Source organism: Muscardinus avellanarius (genome assembly GCF_963383645.1).
Source record: "Muscardinus avellanarius genome assembly, chromosome: 1".
Taxonomy (NCBI): Eukaryota; Metazoa; Chordata; class Mammalia; order Rodentia; family Gliridae; genus Muscardinus; species Muscardinus avellanarius.
The window spans coordinates 180,558,707-180,578,502 of NC_137786.1; the positions used below are offsets into that span (position 1 = coordinate 180,558,707).

At 36.0% G+C, this 19,796-nt stretch overlaps 2 protein-coding genes and 1 pseudogene across 3 annotated transcripts; 2 read left to right on the forward strand and 1 right to left on the reverse strand.

The window, feature by feature from the left end:
- Positions 1–3,647: 3,647 nt before the first annotated feature.
- LOC308267472 (olfactory receptor 51G2-like) lies at positions 3,648–4,601 on the forward strand (the record flags this gene model as incomplete). Its single annotated transcript, XM_080702216.1, has 1 exon — positions 3,648–4,601. One exon carries the CDS (start codon positions 3,648–3,650, stop codon positions 4,599–4,601), a length of 954 nt encoding a protein of 317 aa, XP_080558342.1.
- Positions 4,602–9,859: 5,258 nt separating this feature from the next.
- LOC308259018 (olfactory receptor 51E1-like) lies at positions 9,860–10,811 on the forward strand (annotated as a pseudogene). Its single transcript has one exon. The product of its transcript is annotated as an olfactory receptor 51E1-like (transcript).
- Positions 10,812–15,202: 4,391 nt separating this feature from the next.
- On the reverse strand, positions 15,203–16,156 carry LOC308267468 (olfactory receptor 51I1-like; the record flags this gene model as incomplete). Its single annotated transcript, XM_080702202.1, has 1 exon — positions 15,203–16,156. The coding sequence occupies one exon, from the start codon at positions 16,154–16,156 to the stop codon at positions 15,203–15,205; it is 954 nt and encodes a 317-aa protein (XP_080558328.1).
- Positions 16,157–19,796: the final 3,640 nt, after the last annotated feature.

The following is a 19,796-nucleotide window of genomic DNA, read 5'->3' on the forward strand; positions in this document are numbered from 1 at the left end:
CATAATACATTTAATATACATGTATTATTTTGGCATATCTTATGTATAAAAAACATAATGATTACTTAGTCAATTTATTCATAGAAATTACAGTCCTAGGATCCAGTAAATATGTAAAATATATATCAGCTTTATCACTGAGATATGAAGAGGACTAGGCATCAAATGTTATTTTATTCTGAAAATGTGTTTTCTTTTGTTCCTTCTTTCCCTCTGTATCTATATTTCATTCTTTCATTTTCATTTCATTTCTGCTCTTTTGTCAAAAGATATTTAACCTACTTTTAGTGATAGGAACTTGATCAAATGAATGACTTTACATTTTACAATGTTCTCAAAAGCATAAATAATACATAAAAGAGATTATATAGATATACATATGTATAACATTAATATATACACTTTCATATACTATCATTTTTATAATACAATTTCATAAAATCTTATACATGGTTTTTAATATACAACTTTGGACTTCACAATGTAAAATTTTATTGTTTTACAGATATACTTTTATATTTCTTCATGATTAGCTGTATTTCGTAATGAGATTAATATGGGATTTTGTTTATTAATGTCCCTAATTCACTTACTTAATATTTTGTGTTACACTTAGCAGTATGGAAGGTCGAATACAAATATAATTGATTAACTGTAAGTCAGTCTACTTTTCATCTGTTATATCATAAAATCAATTCTCCCAGCAATGATTACACATAGCACATATAGTACCATTATTTTATTATATATATATTTTTATTTTTATTTATTTATTTTTTGCGATTATGTGGATGGAACCCAGGGACATTCTACCTCTGGCTACACCCCTAGCCCTATTTTATAATTTATTTGGAAACAGGGTCTCACTAAGTTGCTGAGAGCCTCACTAAGTAGCTGAGGCTGGCTTCGAACATGTGCAATCCTCCTGTCTCAGCCTCCCAAGTACTGGGATTACAAGCATGAGCCACCATGCCCGGCCATAGTACCATTATTTAAAAAAAATTTTAAAGATAATGGATTCAATGAAATAAGATAATTTCAATTAGTCTTAATTCAATCATGAACTTAGACAAAAATTATCATAATACCTAAGAATTTTTGGAAAAATTCAATCAACAAAAACATAAAGCCAAATCTCAAGATCTTGCAGACTAGTTGACAGGAAAGAATAACAGTCAAAAATTCATTATGAGTACAATGACAGAAGAATGAAAATTTATTAAAGAATATTTGGGACAATTTTTGTTTAATTTTAGGTCAAAGGATCATGGAATACTCACTGGAAGAGATAAAAATCTGTGTCTAATTAAAGGTTAATTGGAGTCAGGGACAGTGTTTCTTAATCTCAACAATTCAGGAGGATGAGTCAGGAGGATCACTAATTAGAGGACAGCCTCAGCAACCCAGCCAAGACCCTGTATTGAAGCAAAATAATAAGAACTTAGAATGCATCTCAGTGATACTGTACCACTGGGTTCAATCCTCAGTACAGAGAAAAAAGTGTTAATTCAAGACCGAACAGAAATTCACTAGTTATGAAAGACAGAGAGATCAAATGATCCGTTCAGAAGGATTGGCTTGACCAAATGTATAAAGACAAAAATTAATAAATTATAAGAATAGCTCTTTAAAATGTATACACCAGGTATTTCAAAGATGTATGAATAATAAATTTATGGAGATATACTTAAGGTGGAGATATCAGAAAAGAATCAGGAGTCGGAGCTTATCAGAAAGTGATTAAAATAGAGAATAATAGTGATACTTATTATTAATAACTTCTAGCAAATAGTATTTGTTCTTAGGTGTAATCCTAGTACTTGGAAGGCTGATACAGGAGGGGATTTCAAGTTTGAGGTCAACCTCATAAAAAATAAATAGAACCTGGGAGGTAGCTTGGAGTAGACTATCCCTGAGCTTAACCCCAGTACCTTCCACCCCCCCCACACACATACGTATTAGGGAAGTAGAGATAAATATACAGCTTGTAAGCATTTTGGTACCTGACCTGGTAATCTTTAAAACTACAGAAATGAACAGGTATCTAATGAATGATTGACTCATCAATATTATTTCTCGAGAAAACACTAGGAGAAAGTGTAAGATCTGAGAAGGATTCAATTAACTCTCATGCTCAGAGTATATACTTGAGTGCCATGTGAAGAGTCTAAGTTGAGATGTTTTCGGTTGAGGTAAATAAAAAAATATATTCAGAAAAGCTAACCCGAATTGTACATTAGGTTTAGGGAGTTAATTGAAGCCTTGAGAGAACTCAAATTGTCTACAAATCTATGAATTAGAAGAGGAAAGAAGAAAACCAGACAGAAATATAGACTAGGTGCTGTTAGTCTAAACAGAGCTTTTACTTTGTAAGGGAGAGAATACAGGTAGGAGTTATGGCTCTTTGAAACGGGGAAGTTTTTTTTTTTTAAGGTAACATCTAAATTAAAAATGTCAGTCCATAAACTTCTTTATTATTTTTAATAGGACTTGTGGACAATCGGTATCAGAGACAAGTTGACAAGAATCACCACACATTGACAAGGCTCATCCCCAACATAACGAATTTCTGTTAATGGGAGTCAAATTATTTCACAAACTTGAGTGGCTTTTTTATGAGTAAATTGAAAAGGTGGATATCCAAAACCCATACATTTTAATAGCTACAGATTTATTAATAGGAATCTGTTCCTCAGATCATGAAGCATTTATTTTTGTTAAGTTTTATTGAGTTATCACTTACAATATGATTCATTAATTTTAAGGGTAAAATCTGATGAATTTTAAAGTGTATAAAGTCATTGGAATTAATACATTAACCATGGCAATTGACCATTTCCATCTTTCTAAAAGGTTTGTTCATGTCTCTTTTGATAATTACTTCATGCTCCCAATCAATCTACAACATTCATAATCAGTCTTCTGTCACTAAGACTTGCTTTTCTTATATAAAGAATAAAAATAATTTAGTATCTTGTACTTGTCTTTTGTATACCAGAAGTGATCAAGTCCTGCTATTTCATCTCATCTCAGTATTTTTTAAAAAATTAATCAACATGTATCTGTCACAGATTTTTATCCATTAAATGTTGAATGTATTTTGGTTTTCTTCCAGATTTTTTCTATCATAACTACAAATAATTTTGTGTAAGTCTTTATGGGAACATGTGCTTTCATTTCTCTTGAATGGAACCTTAGGAGTGGAATTACTAGGTAATATTAACTGAATGATAAATTGATATTTTATTTAATTTAATTTTTGGTAGTACTGGGGTTCCTGGAAACCCCTCTACCTCGGGGTTACACTCCCAGACCTAATTTTATACTTTTTTATTTGGAAACAAGGGTTTCATAAACCAGCTCGGCTGGCTTTGAACCTGCATGATCCTCCTGTCTCCACCTCCCAAGCACAGGGATTACAAGGGTGCGCAAGAAACTAACAAATTGTTTTTCAAAGAGGCTGTACACCCTTGCATTTTATTGGCAATGTACATGAATTCTGATTGTGCTACATCTCCACTAAAAAAATTCTGTCCACAATTTTGATCGTCTTTTTGCTTCTCCTTTGTTTTCAACTTCCCTGACACATGATTTCTCTTTTACAGGTCTGCAAGCATCTTCGACTGCGGTCCTACCCACCCCTCACCATGCTGACTTCCAATCACACTTCTAATTGGCCCACTTTTTCCTTCATTGGTATTCCTGGTCTGGAGGCTGCACACATGTGGATCTCCATCCCCTTCTGTCTCCTGTACCTGTTAGCTCTTGGGGGTAATATTCTTTTGCTAATCCTAGTTAGGTCAGAACAGAATCTTCATGAACCCCAGTTCTACTTTCTGGCCATGCTAGCCCTCACTGACCTTGGCCTTTCTTTGTCAACAATGCCCAGTGTCTTGGCAATCTTCTGGTTTGATGTCCACCACATTGGCCTGGATGCCTGCCTCGCCCAAATGTTCTTCATCCACACCCTCTCTTCCGTGGAATCCGGTGTCCTGGTAGCCATGGCTTTTGACCGCTTGGTGGCTATCTGTGCTCCACTGAACTACACCAGGGTCCTAACCCACTATACAGTCGCCTGCCTTAGTGGAGCTGCCCTCATACGAGGTGCCACTCTGCTGGCCCCGCTGCCTTTTTTCCTCCGAACCTTTCCTTTCTGTGGGGCTAATATCCTGTCACACTCTTACTGCTACTACCCAGACATGTTGAACCTGGCCTGTGGGGATGTCACTTTCAGCAGCATCTATGGGTTGGTTTGTGTCCTCTGCACATTTGCAGTGGATGTCATCTTCATCCTCATCTCATACACGAAGATCTTGGGCACTGTCATGAAACTGGGGCTCCAAGACAGAAACTGGAAATCACTGCAAACCTGTGCCTGCCACCTATGCACAGTGCTTGTGTTTTACTTGCCCCTTATCAGCCTGGCAGTACTGCACCGTTACACCCAGGAAACTCCCCCAATTCTTTATACCACCATGAGCAATGCTTACCTCCTCATGACACCACTGCTGAACCCTCTCGTCTACAGTCTCAAATCCCGGCAGATCCAAGCTGCACTGCGCAAGCGATTTTTGGTGCAACGTGTTGTTGCTGGAGAATGAGCTTTTTCTCAATATTGAAAGGTGCATCATGGGGGAAAAATGCTATTCAGGATCTACCATGTGCCAAGTAGCATGATAGGCACTCCGAATTTAGACACGAAGAAATTCTCAGGTCTTTAACAAGGGGATTATGGTGGAAGAGGCAGGCAGAATACGTAAATCGTCACAACTGTGATCCTGAATGATGATGGTCTGATTGTAATAAGGAGAAAGGGACACAGAAACACAAGTTCAGTGGTTTTGGAGTATGAGGTAATGAAAATCACATGACCACCAGTGCTAAGTTGAACAGCCTAACACTGGATTATAAAGGATGTGTGAAGGGCTAATTCATTAAAAATCTGAGAGGTCACATGTTTTTTATTTTCAAAGTTGCTCCAAAATTGATAAATTCATGACTATCTGTATGATAATGGTTAATGTTCTTAATATTCTAATTATTAACAAAATATCAAAAGATATGTAAAAATAAATAGTATATAAGAGCCTGAGAAATGGTTATTCTTACCCATCATGTTACTTCATTCAAATTTTGTTTTGTTTCCAATTTTATATTGAGAATAGATATTATATCTCAACTCCTGAAATAAAAATGCAACCCTCTAACTTTTGAAAACAAAAAATGAATTAATATGTTCTTTTCTGAAGCCAAATTTTAAGTTTTGTTATTGGCCCACTGTAATTGTACATGATGGGAAGATTCACAGTGATAAGTTTATGTATGCACATAACGTTATTTGACCTATTCCTTCCTCAACTTCTTTCCTTCCTCTTCTTCCTCCCCAGATCTCCTTCTATTATTAGACTGGTTAGAGTCTTGAGCAAATTAAGATTTGTCCTGCTGGGTTTGAGGTTGTAGGCAACTAAAAGAGAAAGACTTGTCTATGGAATTATATCAATGTAATGAATCGTCAAGAGTTTGAAGTTGCTTTGAACCAACCCAGAGTGTCCATCAACAGACAAATGGATCGCAAAATTGTGGGATATACACACAATGGAAATTTACTCCGCAATAAAGAAGAACAATATTATGTCATTGTCATTGGTAGGAAAATGGATGGACCTGGAGAATATTATGTTAAGTGACATAAGATAGTAACAATAAATAAAGAGTCCTATTTTTTTTTTCTCATATGCAGAAGCTAGAGAGTAATCGAGAGTCCAGAGGGACTGAGATAATGAAGGAGAAATTGCAGTTGAGTAAGGGAGGTGGTTTTGGGAAGGAAGAGGGCAAGAGGGAGAATTAATGAAGGAGACACTTCCACTGACATCATGCACGTCTGTGAGAACACCAGAGCCACTCTCAATGGCTTATATGCAGAAAGAGGAAGTGGGGAGGCAGCCAGGAGAAAAATCACCAAGTGCTCTGTGCATGGGTGTCAGCATCACTGTGAGTTATGATAAGAGACTAAAAGCACCAATAAAAGTACAAAAACAGTATACATACAATAAATAAATGCACACATAACATATCAAAATAAAGCCTATTATTTATCAAGCTCAGAAAAGAAAGTTTTAAATAAATTCCAAAGTGATAATTAAACAATCAATCAGAAAATATTTTTAAGCCACACATGGTGGTGTACCTCTATAGCCCCAGTGAATTCAGATGCTGAGGCAGGAGGATCAAAAGTTTGAGATTCACGCCGGGCGCGTGGTGGCGCACGCTTGTAATCCCTGCGCTAGGGAGGCAGAGACAGGAGGATTGCACAGGTTCGAAGCCAACCGCACTGGCTTAAGAGACCCAGTTTCAAAATAAAAAAGTATAAAAATAGGTACTGGGACTGTAGCCCAGAGGTAGAAGGGTTTCCAGGAACCACAGTACCACCAAAAAAATAAATAAATAAAAAAGTTTGAGATTCTGTCTCAAAATAAAAAATAAAAAAGGTTGCTGATGTATCTCAGCGGTAGAGTATCCCTGGTTTCAGTCCTTATTACCAAAAAATATTTTTATATTTTTGAAACATTTAGTAGGCACCAGACATATAAGAGACACAACTGGAATAGTCATAATATTTACATTCTACTAATGAAAATAATAGAACTCCAAGCATATCGAAGTTAATCACTAAGCCAAACATGGGAAGGAGGGTGGAGAAAGGGAGTGGAGTGGGAATTGGGTAAGGGCTAAATGAGTGATGTGTACATTTATGCCTCTACCACTTTGTACTGCATTAAGATGTGTGACCACACTGAACCAATAAATTTTTTTTAAAAAAGAATATACTTAGTAGGCTTAGGACTTGGTGACTTGTTTGAGTACAAAGGAAAGTAAGGCCATTAGGAGTGGGTTTCTTAAGATCGTCTTTCTAAATGTGTGATATATGCCTCCACCATCCTGTACTGCATAATGATTACAATGCACCAATACATAAAAAGAAGATATTGAAAAAAGCATCTTTCTTTTCTTTTCTTTTTCTTTCTTTTCTTTTCATCTTTTTAAAGTACTGGGGATGGGTCCCAAGAGCATTATGCCTTCTAGCTATACCTCTAGTCCTGTTTTTTATTTTTTTTTATTTTGAAACAGGGTCTCACATAGTTGCAAAGGGCCTCACTAAGTAGCTGAGGCTGTCTGCCTCTCAAATGCTGGGATCAAAAGCATGTACCACTGTACCTGACTCGTCATGATTCTTATTGCTGAGAATTGCTTTGGCTATTCTGAGTGCTTTTTTTTTTTTCATGTGAATCTTATCATGATTTCTCCAGGTCTGTGAAGAATGGTAATGGTAGTTTTGTAGGTAGCTTTTGGTAGAATAACCATTTTGATTTTATTGATTTTGCCTATCACAAGCACAGGAGGGAATTCTTACCACCTTCCAAAATAGTCTTCAAATTTTTTTCTCTAGAAGTTTATGATTTTCATTATAGATGTCTTTCACCTCCTTGGGTAAACTTATTTCTAAGTATATTATCTTTTTGTAGTTGTTGAGAATTTAATATTATACTGAGTGAGTGCATTTACTCCCAAAGAATGAGTAGATGTATGTACTCTCTTACACTCTTAGAGAAATAAAAGAAAGTAAATGTAACATCAAATAGATGAGCGGAGACTCCGAGGAAATGACTGAGGGCAATTGGGGGAGGGAGGAGGAGATGAAGTCATAAAGAACACATAGATTACAATAATGTCATAAATGTTTTATTTTTTTAATTTTTATTTTTTGGTGGTACTGGTGTTCCTGGAAGCCCTTCTACCTCCGAGCTACACTACCAGACCTATTTTATACTCTTTTATTTGAAAACAGGGTCTCTTAAGCCAGCGCAGCTGGCTTTGAACCTGGGCCATCTTCCTGTCTCTACCTCCCAAGCGCGGGATTGCAGCATGCACCACCACGCCCAGCTGTCCTAAATGTTTTTAAAAAGCTGAGCATGGTGGTGTACTCTTGTAATTTCAGCATTTGGGAGGCTGAGACAGGAGGATCATGGTTCCTGGACAGCCTCAGCTACTTAGCAAGGCCCTTTGCGACTCAGTGAGACCCTGTTTCAAAACAAAGAATAAAAAATAAAGTTGGGAGTGTCTTTCAGAGGTAGAATTCCCCTGTGTTCCATCCCAAGTACCACAAAATAAAGTTTAAAAAATTGCCAATTCCAAACCCAAACACTTGTGGGGTGAATGTGAGGGAGAAGGGGACCTGGTAGGGAGGGAAAAAAGAGTAGTGCACATGTATTTCCTAACACTCTGTACCCCAATATGATATAAAATTACGATGGCCCCAATCAAAAATGTTAAGAAATATGTTATAGGTAGGTGAGCATACATCCTAGTTTGCCCAGCTGAAAATTGCTCAGATAAGAATTTCAGTCTCTTGTTCTATGATAATAGTTATTAGAACTACCTTTTACTTAAAAGATGAGTAAGTTTGAAAATTTTGTTATATTTCTTCAGACAGATTAGATTAGATTTCAAAGAGATTATAACAGACTATGGAAGGGGCATATTTGAAATGATTATGTGTGTATGTATGTATGTATGTATGTATGTATGTATATATATGAATAGGCACACATATATATTCATTTTATAATGATAGCATAATGTAAATTTATAAATAACATTTAGCATGTAATTTATTGGTACATATTTATATATGTAACACAAATAAAGAGTACAAATTATCAGATGGACAGTAAATATGCAACAGGAATTGGCATTCATATCAAAGGGAAATGTTTTATAAATTTTTAACATGTAAATAATTTGAGTATTTGATATTAGAGATGTGAGGAATCTGTAGAAAAAGAGGTTCACTTATAGGTAAAATGATCAATAAAGCAATATTCCAGAATGGACTCAATTGAGAAAAGGATTATCTTAGATAGCAGTGTTTCTCTTTACTTTAAAACAGGAGTAAACCGGGCCTGGTGGTGAATTTTTATAATCCCAGCACTTGGGAGGCTGAGACAGGAGGATCACACAGGTTCAAAGCCAGTCTCAGTTACTTAGTGAGGCTCTCAGCAACTTAGTGAGACCCTGTTTCTAAATAAAGTATAAAATAGGTCTGGAAATGTAGCCCAGAAGTAGAAAAGGCCCTGGGTTCCATCCCAAGTACCACCAAAAATAAAATAATAAAAAAGGAGTACAATGTACAGTGGAAATTAGACATGCTGGTTTGGATATTGAAAAAGTTTCCTTCTGAAAGTTTTCGTAAGGATAGAGTTCAGTGTAGTATTGTGTGTGTGTGTGTGTGTGTGTGTGTGTGAGAGAGAGAGAGAGAGAGAGAGAGAGAGAGAGAGAGAGAGAGAGAGAGAGAGAGAGAGAGAGGCAGAGAGAATGAAATAGTGTTTGTTTTTAGCTCAGATTGTTTCTCTAGTTCAAAAATACTGGTTTAGCCTGTTCTTTAAGATCACTCATTCCTATGTTTTTTTCTTTAAGACAGTCTTGAACAGCCTGTGTCTTTAAAACAGAGATACTTTGTATTTCATAAGTTCTAGACCAGACCTGTTTTAGAAAAGACTAGACAGAAAGTACACTACTCATTTTCACCTTGGTTTTTACTTGTGTATATCTAAGTGAAGATTTTAATGAATGGTTTGTCTGATCCCTTAGCAACCCCAGAAAAGGAAACAAAACCAGAACTTTCATTCCCTGGCACAAAAATTATTAATGTCATTTGATTATTGAAAAAGTCCCTCATTCTTAATTTTTTGCCACCTATTTTTACCAAAATAGTAGAATCTCTTGATTTGACAATATATTTTATTTTTTTTCTTCCTTCTTAGGATTTGCTTCTGGGAAACCATTCTGGACACAGTTTTCCATGTCTGAATTCAATACCACAGCATTTCAGCCTCCTTTTTTCATTCTCACTGGCCTGCGATGGCTCGTGGGTACCCACCTATGGCTGGGACCACTCCTGAGCCTGATGTACCTCACGACAATAGAGGGAAACTGTACAGTACTATACCTGGTGAGGACGGGGCGCAGCTTACAGGAGCCTCAGTACCACTTCCTGTGCATGCTACCTGGAGCTGACATTGCACTGTCTGCCTCCACGCTTCTTTCTGTGCTCAAGGTCTTCTTCCTTGACCTCTGTTAAATTGCATTTGATAGTTGCCTCGCTCAACTCTTCTTCATCCATATATCCTCTTCCACAGGCTCAGGAATCCTGTTGGCCGTGGCCTTCGACCACTTTGTGGCCATCAGTCACCCCCTGCAGTATACCACTATACTTACCAACTCACGTGTCACCAAAATGGGGCTGGCAGCCTTGATGAGGGGTGTTGAGGGGTGTGGTACTCAAGGCTCCACTGCCCATCCTGCTCAAGAGGCTTCCATTCTGCAAAGGCCAAACACTGTCCTATTCATACTGTCTACACCCAGATGTCATGAAGCTAGCTTGTGGCCAAGTCAAAATCAATATTTTCTATGTGCTGTCTGGTTATCTTCTCTTTTGGGCTTGACTTTTTGCTCATAGCCATTTCTTATGCTCTGATATTCCAAGCGGTAATAGGTATCGCCTCCAGAGAAGGCCAGCTGAAGGCACTCAACACCTGTTTGTCTCACATATTTACTGTCATTATTTACTATGGACCTCTTCCGGCAATCACTGTGATGCATCGAGTCAGCCACAGAAGTTCTCCATAGCACATGCAGTCCTGGGAAATATCTATCTCTTTATGCCCTCAATGCTTAACCCAATTGTGTATAGCCTGAAGACCAAACAGATCCATGCTGCTCTGAGAAAATCTTTCAAGCTCCAGAGAGGGTGAATAATTAGAAAAGTTAATGATGCTTTAGGTGAGGCATCATCCAAAAATAGAACTCTCAATTTTATCATTGTTTAGTAATTGTAGATTTTTGTTGTTATAAATTTAGATCTAGGATGTAGATATGGAAATAATATGGATAAATGTTATAAATTATGGTTTTTTTAAAAATAAAGATACTATATTTATATATTCATAATACATTATTTGCTCCCACATTTTTTTTATTTATGGTATTGGTAATGGAACCCAGGGACATTCTACCTCCAAGCTATGTCCTTAATTCTATTTAACTTTTTAAAATTTTGAAACAGTTTAACTCCTTAATTCTATTTTACTTTTTTATTTTGAAACAGTTTCAGTAAGTTTCTGAAAATCTTGCTAAATTGCTAAGGCTAGCTGCAAACCTGCTATCCTCCTGTCTCAATCTTACAAGTACTGAGATTATAGGCAGGTGCCACTATTCTTGACTGCTCTCCCATTTCTTAACATGTATATTGAGATATTTTGTAAAAAAGGAATTTGAAACAAAAAATTATTGGCTGATGTATTCATGTTAACCCCTTGTCAAAGACAAGTCTAGTATTTTTTTTCATATTTCCAAATTCAGAATTCTTGTGGAGTCCAGAGAATTAAGCAACTATCCCATCATATTTTCTTTTATTGGTTTCTTTTCCCCCCTTTCTTGTATTATATTTAATCTTGTAATTCTTCTCTCCTCTATTATGTAAAAACATTAATTTAATTTACATCTAACACATATTTTTGGTGGTACTGGGGTTCCTGGAAACCCTTCTATCCTCTGGCTACTCTCCCAGACTATATATATATATTTTTTTTTTTTTTGAAACAAGGTCTCTTAAACCAGCAAGGCTGGCTTTGAACCTGCACAATCCTCCTGTCTCCGCTTCCCAAGTGTGGGGATTACAATTACAAGCGTGCACCACAACACCCGGCTTTCCACATAATTTTAAGTATATCAAAATGCAGAATGTCAGCCGAGTGCAGTGGTGCCACTTGTAATCCCAGCATTTGGGATGCTGAGACAGGAGGATTGCAGGTAGAGGACAGCCTCAGCTACTTAGTGAGGCTCTTTGCAACTCAGTGAGACCCTGTTTCAAAATAAAGAATAAAAATTAGGTCTGGAGGTTTCACCCAGAGGTAGAATGCCCCTGGGTTCCACCCTCAGTACTGCAAAAGCACAAAAACAAACAAACAAAAAAACTGCAGAATGTCCGGGTCATAGTAGTAAATTAATAAATTATTTTGTTTATTTCTTTGTTGAGTCCATATCCAAGAAAACTCTTCTAATCTTTCTTAACAATTTATGAAAATCTTTATTTTGCAAAAACATGGTTATCAACTTTCTTACAGACTATACCATTGTTAAGTTGTTTGCTGTCCATTTATTTGATCCACAGTTATGGAACACATTCTATATAATCATTCTGAGAATATATTTGCTGATTTTTTAATCTTTACACAGTTATGAACACTTAAACATGCTACTTATTGTAAAACCCCTCAAATTCAAGGTAACCCAAAAATAAATTTGTGAACTTCCAATTTTTCTTTCTAAACCCTCTCTAAAGAAATGGTGACTAGACCTTCTGCGTCACTATGAACAAATAAAACCTTCTATTATCTATATACCTCTTACATTTCTTTATATTTAATTCTCTTTTTCTGTGTCAATAACATACTTTTTATAAAGTAATTTGAAGTCAGGAATTGTGATGGCTCCTGTATGTTTCTTATTGCTGAGAATTGCTTTGGTATTATGGGTCTTCTGTTTCTCTGTATGAAATTTAGGATTGATTTTTCTAGGTCTATGAAGAATGATACTGATATTTTCATAGGGATTGCATTGGCTCTGTAGATTACTTTTGGTACACTGGACACTCAGATCATGCTTATTCTGCCTATCCATCTTCTAAGAATGCCTTACATTTCCTTCTTTAGTGTTTTATAATTTCCCCTGGAGGGAACTTTTACCTCCTTGGTTAGGTATTTTATTGGTTTAGGTTATTGTGAATGAAATATTTTTCTAAATTTTTTTTCAGTGGATTCATGGTTGGCATTTGGAAAAGCTACTAATTTTTAGATTGATTTTGTATCCCACTCTTTTGCTGAATTTGTTAATCATCTCTAGAAAAATTTTGGTTGAAATGTTGAGTCTTCTAAATAATAGGAGCATGTCATCTGCAAATAGAGATAATTTCACCTCTTCTTTTTCCATTTGAATTCCTTTGATATCCTTCTATTTTCTTATTGTTCTGGCTAGATTTTTGAGGACTAAATTGAAAAGGAGTGGTGAAAGTGGGCATCCTTGTCTTGTTCCTGGTTTTTAAGGGAATTACTGCAGTTTTCACTAATTCATTATGATTTTGGCCTTAGGTTTATTGTATGTTTCCTTAATACTGTTGAGCTAAGTTTCTCCTTTTTCAATTTTCTGCAGTGTTTTTAAAATGAATTGGTGTTGGATTTTGTCAAATCATTTTCAGCATCTATTGAGATGATCATATGATTTGTCCTTAATACTACTGATTTTATTCATTTATATCTCCTAATATATTATAATGTGTTCAACCAGCTACATCTTATAGTTCATCTACTAATCCAAGCTTTTATTATTTACTGTTTCATCTATTTTAACTGCTAAGGTTTTCAATCTTATACCTCATTTTCAAGCATTAAAAAAACAAATATGATCATGTTTAAACTTTATTCTGATTTTTGCAAAAGAATTGTTTTGTTTTGACAAATTTAATCTATGTGATATGAAAAGCTGTTTATGATCTGACCTTTCTGCATTTTCTTACATACCTCAGTCTTAGTAAAATAATAATATTCAGTTTTCTAAAAAGTCCATATTAAAATTTTTGTACTTTCATGGTGTGGATATATAATGTATACATTTTATATTCCATTAAGAAGAATATTGCTCATCTTTAAAGAATTAAATTAATGATGATGTTTAGCCTTCTGTAACATATAGAATTACAGCTGTTTCTTTTTTATTTTTGTAGTATTGGAAATTGTACCCAGGGGCACTCTGCTACTGAGCTTCATTCTCAACCCTATTTATTTTTATTTTTGAGATAGGACTATTAAGTTTTGGAAGCTGACCTTTAATTTGTAATCTTCCTGTCTCAGCTTCCTGAACTACTGGGATTACAGGAGTTCATGACCAAGCTCTTCTCTTCAATCAGTGTTTTAGTGAAAACAATTTTATTGTTGACCCAATGATTTATAAATGGGGACAGTCTTGTAGAACTGAGCCTTTAATCTGTGAGACTTGATGCTATCTCTGGGTAGTGTCAGAACTACACTGAATTAGAGGATACCCAGCTAGTATCCACTATAGAATTGTTTGCTTGGTGTATAAGGAAAACTCCAGACACATCTGGTGTTAGAAGCATTCTATATTGTACCTAAAGACTGTGTAAGAATAAGAAAATATATTTGGTTACTTTTTCCTATATTTTAAGTGCAGTGTGTGTGTGTGTGTGTGTGTGTGTGTGTGTGTGTGTGTAAGAGAAAGAGAAAAAACTTATAAAATATAACAGAGAAATAATAAAATATAATTATATCCATTTTAAAGTACTTCAAAAAAAATCTAGTTAGGAGGTTGAAACAGGAGATTTGCAGATGTGTGGCCAACCTCTACCACTTGGGACCCTCTGAGACTTAATGAGACCCTGTATCAAAATCCAAAAAGGCTGAAGGTGTTGCTCAGAGGTAGACTGTCCCTGGTTTTAATACCCAGCATTACAAAAAGAAAAAAAGAAAAGGAAAGAAAAAATCTAATAATAGCCAATTGATTAATAACTACAAATAATGTGTATGAAGTGATTTAAATAGATCACTGGGGTGACTCTGGCTATAGTGAGAATGATATCAAGGTAGTGGCCATCAGTCCATCCCTTGAAGAGCTCTCTAGTTTAAAATGCCCAAAGATATTTTGGCCTTCACTAACTTTCAGATAGTTCACTAGTACTAACAGATGATCCTTTAGAAATATAATTTAAAATTGATAAGACAAAATTAATCTTTTTAATTTTTGTTGCTTGAGTTTGGTTTTGTTATTTTTTTCAAAAAGATAATCTATAACTGCCTGATTTTTTACAGTCCTTTAGTTTGCATATCCCATATGTTTCTTGAGAAAACAAAGTGAGAATACACATATCTTATACCGATGTCCACATATACTCTCATTTTAGAGTGTGGGGAATTAATACATTTGAGAATATTCTTCTTAGACAATAATCAAATTACCACCACCTTGGAAGATAAGAACAAAATATGTCAATTCTCACAAAGTCATTCCCAGAGAGAATTAGACAGATGAAAAAAAGAGAGGGTCGGATGTCTCTGATTAAGGCCAGAGGTCACTACTTGAGCAAGTTTCCCTTGCTCTTGAACACCTTACGCACTGCTGACCTTATCTGTTTGGTTTTTAGGCTATAAACCAAAGGGTTAAGAACAGGAGTTAAGAAGAGAAAGAGATTAGCCATGGTGACATGGAGAAGAACAGATGCGAATGTGCCAAACCTATGAATGAGGGCCAGAACGATGAGGGGTACATAAAAGATGAATACAGTGAAGATGTGGGACACGCAAGTGTTCAGGGCCTTGAGCCGGCCATCTCCTGACGAAATACCTAGCACTGCTTTCAGAATCAAGATGTATGAAAAGACAATGAACACAGAGTCAACTCCAAAGGAACAGAGAACTAGAGACAATCCATAGATGATGTTGACTCTGACCGGCCCACAGGCCAGCTTCATCACATCAGGGTGGTAGCAATAGCAATGAGACAGAATGACCCCCTTGCAGAAGGGCAAGCGCTTGAGCAGAATCGGCAAAGGCGCCATCAACACCACACCCCTGACCACAGCTGCAAGCCCCATCCCAATAATTCGAGGGTGAGTTAAAACCACAGTATAGTGCAGGGGTTTGCAGATAGCTACAAACCGGTCAAAGGCCATGGCCAGCAGGATGGCTGATTCCATGGAGGAGAAGGTATGGATGAAGAACATCTGGGCCAGACAAGTGCGGAACTCAATCTCCCTGTAATTCAGGAGGAAGACACTGAGTACCGTAGGGAGAGTTGATAAAGACAAACCCACATCTGTGGCCGCCAACATAGACAAGAAGATGTACTGAGGCTCATGAAGGATGGAGGTGGTTTTGATAACAAAGAGGATGGTACAGTTTCCTAGCAGGGCAATCACGTACATGACGCAGAGTGGGATAGAGATCCATATTTGTACAGCCTCTAGTCCGGGGATGCCTGTTAGAAGGAGAGTGGGTGGCTGGAACCAGCTACTGTTTGTAAGCTCCATAAGGATGTCTCTTGAAATCCAGCCTAGATCAGCTTCCAAATATCCCTATTGGAAATAATATTTATACATTTTAAGATAGGAACAGATAATGCATCTAGCTCATTTGGGGCAGCATTAATCCTGGACATGTTTGTATTAAGCAGTTGATTCTTAGGAAGATTTTCAAACCTATCTGAATAATTATCTGGAGTTAGGGCAGAGGTAACTATAAAACTTAAAATGTAAGAGATAAACTGGGCATATTGTTACATGCCTATAATCCCAGTACTTGGGGGGCTGGGTCAGGATGATCATAGGTTCAAGAACAGCTTCATTAATTTATCAAAGTCCTCAGTAACCTAGCAAGACCTTGTTTCAAAAAGATAAAATTAAAAATAAAAAGGGCTGGTGGTGTGATTCAGAGGTAGAATGCACCTGGGCTCAATACCAAATACCAATAAATAAATAAATAAATAAATAAATAAATAAATAAATACTAGTTAACCAGGTGTGATGGTGCACACTTGTTCCATTCCTTGAGAAACTCAGACAGGAAGATTGCAGGTTCGAGACCAGCTTCAGAAACTTAGCAAGACTCTCAGCAATGTAATGAGAACCTGTATATATATATAGCCAGGAATGTAGGTTGGAGGTTGAATGTCCCTAGGTCCTATCCATGGTACCACAAGAGAACAAAAAGGAGCTAGTAGAAGTCTCTTGGTTTAGAATACTCAAACACTGTTAAGGTGAAAATGAAAGTAAGAATATTTTTATTATCTCAATAAAAATAGATATGTCTGTATCTATTTTTATTTTCAGTAATCTTTGCTAAAACTCCCAGGAAGTTCCTGTACTTTTCCCCACATCAACATCATACCTGCAGCACTCAGGCATCTGGAAACATGTGCATTGTTCTTGACATTTCACTCTGCAGAAACAAACCACAGAACATGTCAATATGCCAAATAAAGCCCGTCATTTTTTAACTTTGTGTGATAGATTTTACTCTTACAATGAATTTCTAGGTTGTTTGATTTGTTTAAAACATTTTTATTTTTTCAAGTGAGGATATGCATCAAAATATGAGTGATTTAATCATTGAAGTATATTGTTATCACTTCTCAGCTTGAATTAGAATAGTATCAAACATCAACAAATATTTTTTGGAAAGATATATAAAATATCTCTACTGCAAAATATAAGCATAATATGTTAGAAATTAATAAATACCATTATCTTAGTAAATATTTTAAATTAGGAAAACTGGAGGAAATGGTATTATTTTATATATTTTATTTATTTTATGATTTTATCCTACAAAGGTATAGAAGGAGACATTATCTATGATCAGCTGAATATATTCAGACTTAAGTGTGTTTAAAATTACATTTTTCCACACAGAAACAGAAAATATTTATGTGCATTTGAATATGAAAGACAAGGTAGAAAGAGAAGAAAATAACTTTAGTGAACCTTCATCTAAAAGAGTATGAAATTCAAACACAATGAATGCCTCCTTTAAAATTATATTGATTAAAAGAGGGTCTCACTAAGTTATGGAGGGCCTCACTAAGTAGTTGAGGCTGTCCGTAAACCGCAATATTCCAGTTTCAGTCTTCCCAGTGCTTGGATTATAAGTATAAAAAAATTTTATTGATTAAAAATGTGGACAAAAGTAAAAAGCAACAGAGGAAAAATAAATAGAAGTTAATGAAGGAATCTTTCTTCAGAAAAAAAAATGCTAAAAGCATGGAGGAGTGATATAAGAAAATTTCCTTCTTTCTGGTCTCAATCTAAATAATCATTTATGTTCTATTTTAGAATTATGTAAATATAAATAATCTTATAGGTATATATTTGAAGAGCAAGTGTCAGACAAATCCCAACTTATGTATTTCCATCCATTGATGTGTCAGTCTTTGCTTGTTCAGTCTTCCAATGTAGAAACTCTTGGCACTCCATGTCTACTCTCTCCTACTACACTTTTTCAGAGTACCGCTAATAATGAGTTTTACAAAGCATCTCTGTTTAGATGAAGGAGAATTATAAGCAATAGACACAGCTCTTGTACAAGAAGTCTGTCTTTTTAGGGATTTAGAATACTAGGGCCCAGATAAATTTAATGAAACATTCTTCTCTATACACATAGAATATTGAAGTTATTCAGGTTGAAAAAAAGTCATAGTGCATAATTGACTGGATTATTCAGTCACACCACAAATATGGCCCACACTTAGTTGTTCAACACACCCCTCATCACCATAGTAAGACAAATAACTCTTTTAAACATGAAATTCTGCCCTTCCCAATCACCACACCTGTTTAAATATGGACAGAAAGATATAGTGTAGGTCTACATATACACATAAACCAGCCCTCCTTTTGCAGTACCTCTCCTGAGGAATGGTGTGGGGCTCATTTTCTTCATTACATTTCATTTTTTCCCTCTTCATTTTTTAGCTCTGTTCCAATCACTGTCACTGTCACTCATACCAAGACCACTACCAATACCTTGCAAATACTAGTATAAAATATATGTATGTACTTAGTCCTTATCATTGCCAATTTTTTTTTATACCAGGGATAAAATCCAGGAACATTCAACTTTTCAGATACATCCTCAGCCCTATTTCATTTTTCTATTTGAAATAGGTTTTTCACTAAGGTTCTGAGGGTATTCCTATGTTTCTGTGGCTGGCTTTGAACCTGAAATCTACCAGTGTCAGCTTCCCAAGTACTGGGTTTACAAGTGTGTACCACCACATCTGGCAACTAGTAGAAACAGTAGTAGTAGTAGTAGTAGTAGTAGTAGTAGTAATAGTAGTAGTAGTAGTAGTTGTTGTGTTGTTGTTGTTGTTGTTGTTGTTGTTGTTGTTGTTGTTCTTCTTCTTCTTCTTCTTCTTCTTCTTCTTCTTCTTCTTCTTCTTCTTCTTCTTCTTCTTCTTCTTCTCTCCTCCTCTTCTTTCTCCTCTTCCTCCTCCTTCTTCTCCTCCAATTCCTCCACCTCCGCCTCCTATTCCTCCTCCACCTTCTCCTCTTCCTCCTCCTTCTTTTCCTTCTCTTTCTCCTCCTCCTCCTCCTTCTCCTCCTCCTTCTCTTTCTCCACAAAAAATTGCACCCAGGGAATTCTACCTCTGAGCTACATTAAAAGGGTAATTTTTAATTTTTTGTGTGATGCTAGAGATGGTAGAGGGGCTTTCTATGTTCAGGCTACGCCCCAGACCTGTTTTATTTTTTTATTTAGAAATATGGACTTGCTAAGTTTCTGGCAGCCTCACTAAGTTGCTGAGGCTGACTTGGAACCCAAGAGCCTCTTGTCTCAGCCTTCCAAGTACCAGGATTACAAGTATTTGCCACTATGCCTGGGATAAAAAAAAAACCTTCTTGTAAAATTTTGAAATAGGTCCTCACTAAGTTACTCAGGGCTGAATGTGCAATCCTCCTGTTTCAGCCTCCCTAGTATTGGGATCTGACTAACCAGTTTATTTTTAAAACTTATTTTATCTATATCCTTGACCATTTTCTTTGGTTTCAACTTTTTAAATTTTTTAGTCACTCTTCAGTCCAATCCTATTAATCACTTTAATTCACTGAACATAATTTATTTTAACATCAGAATTTTCAGACATTTTTTATTTTATTCTCAAGTTTATCTCAACTG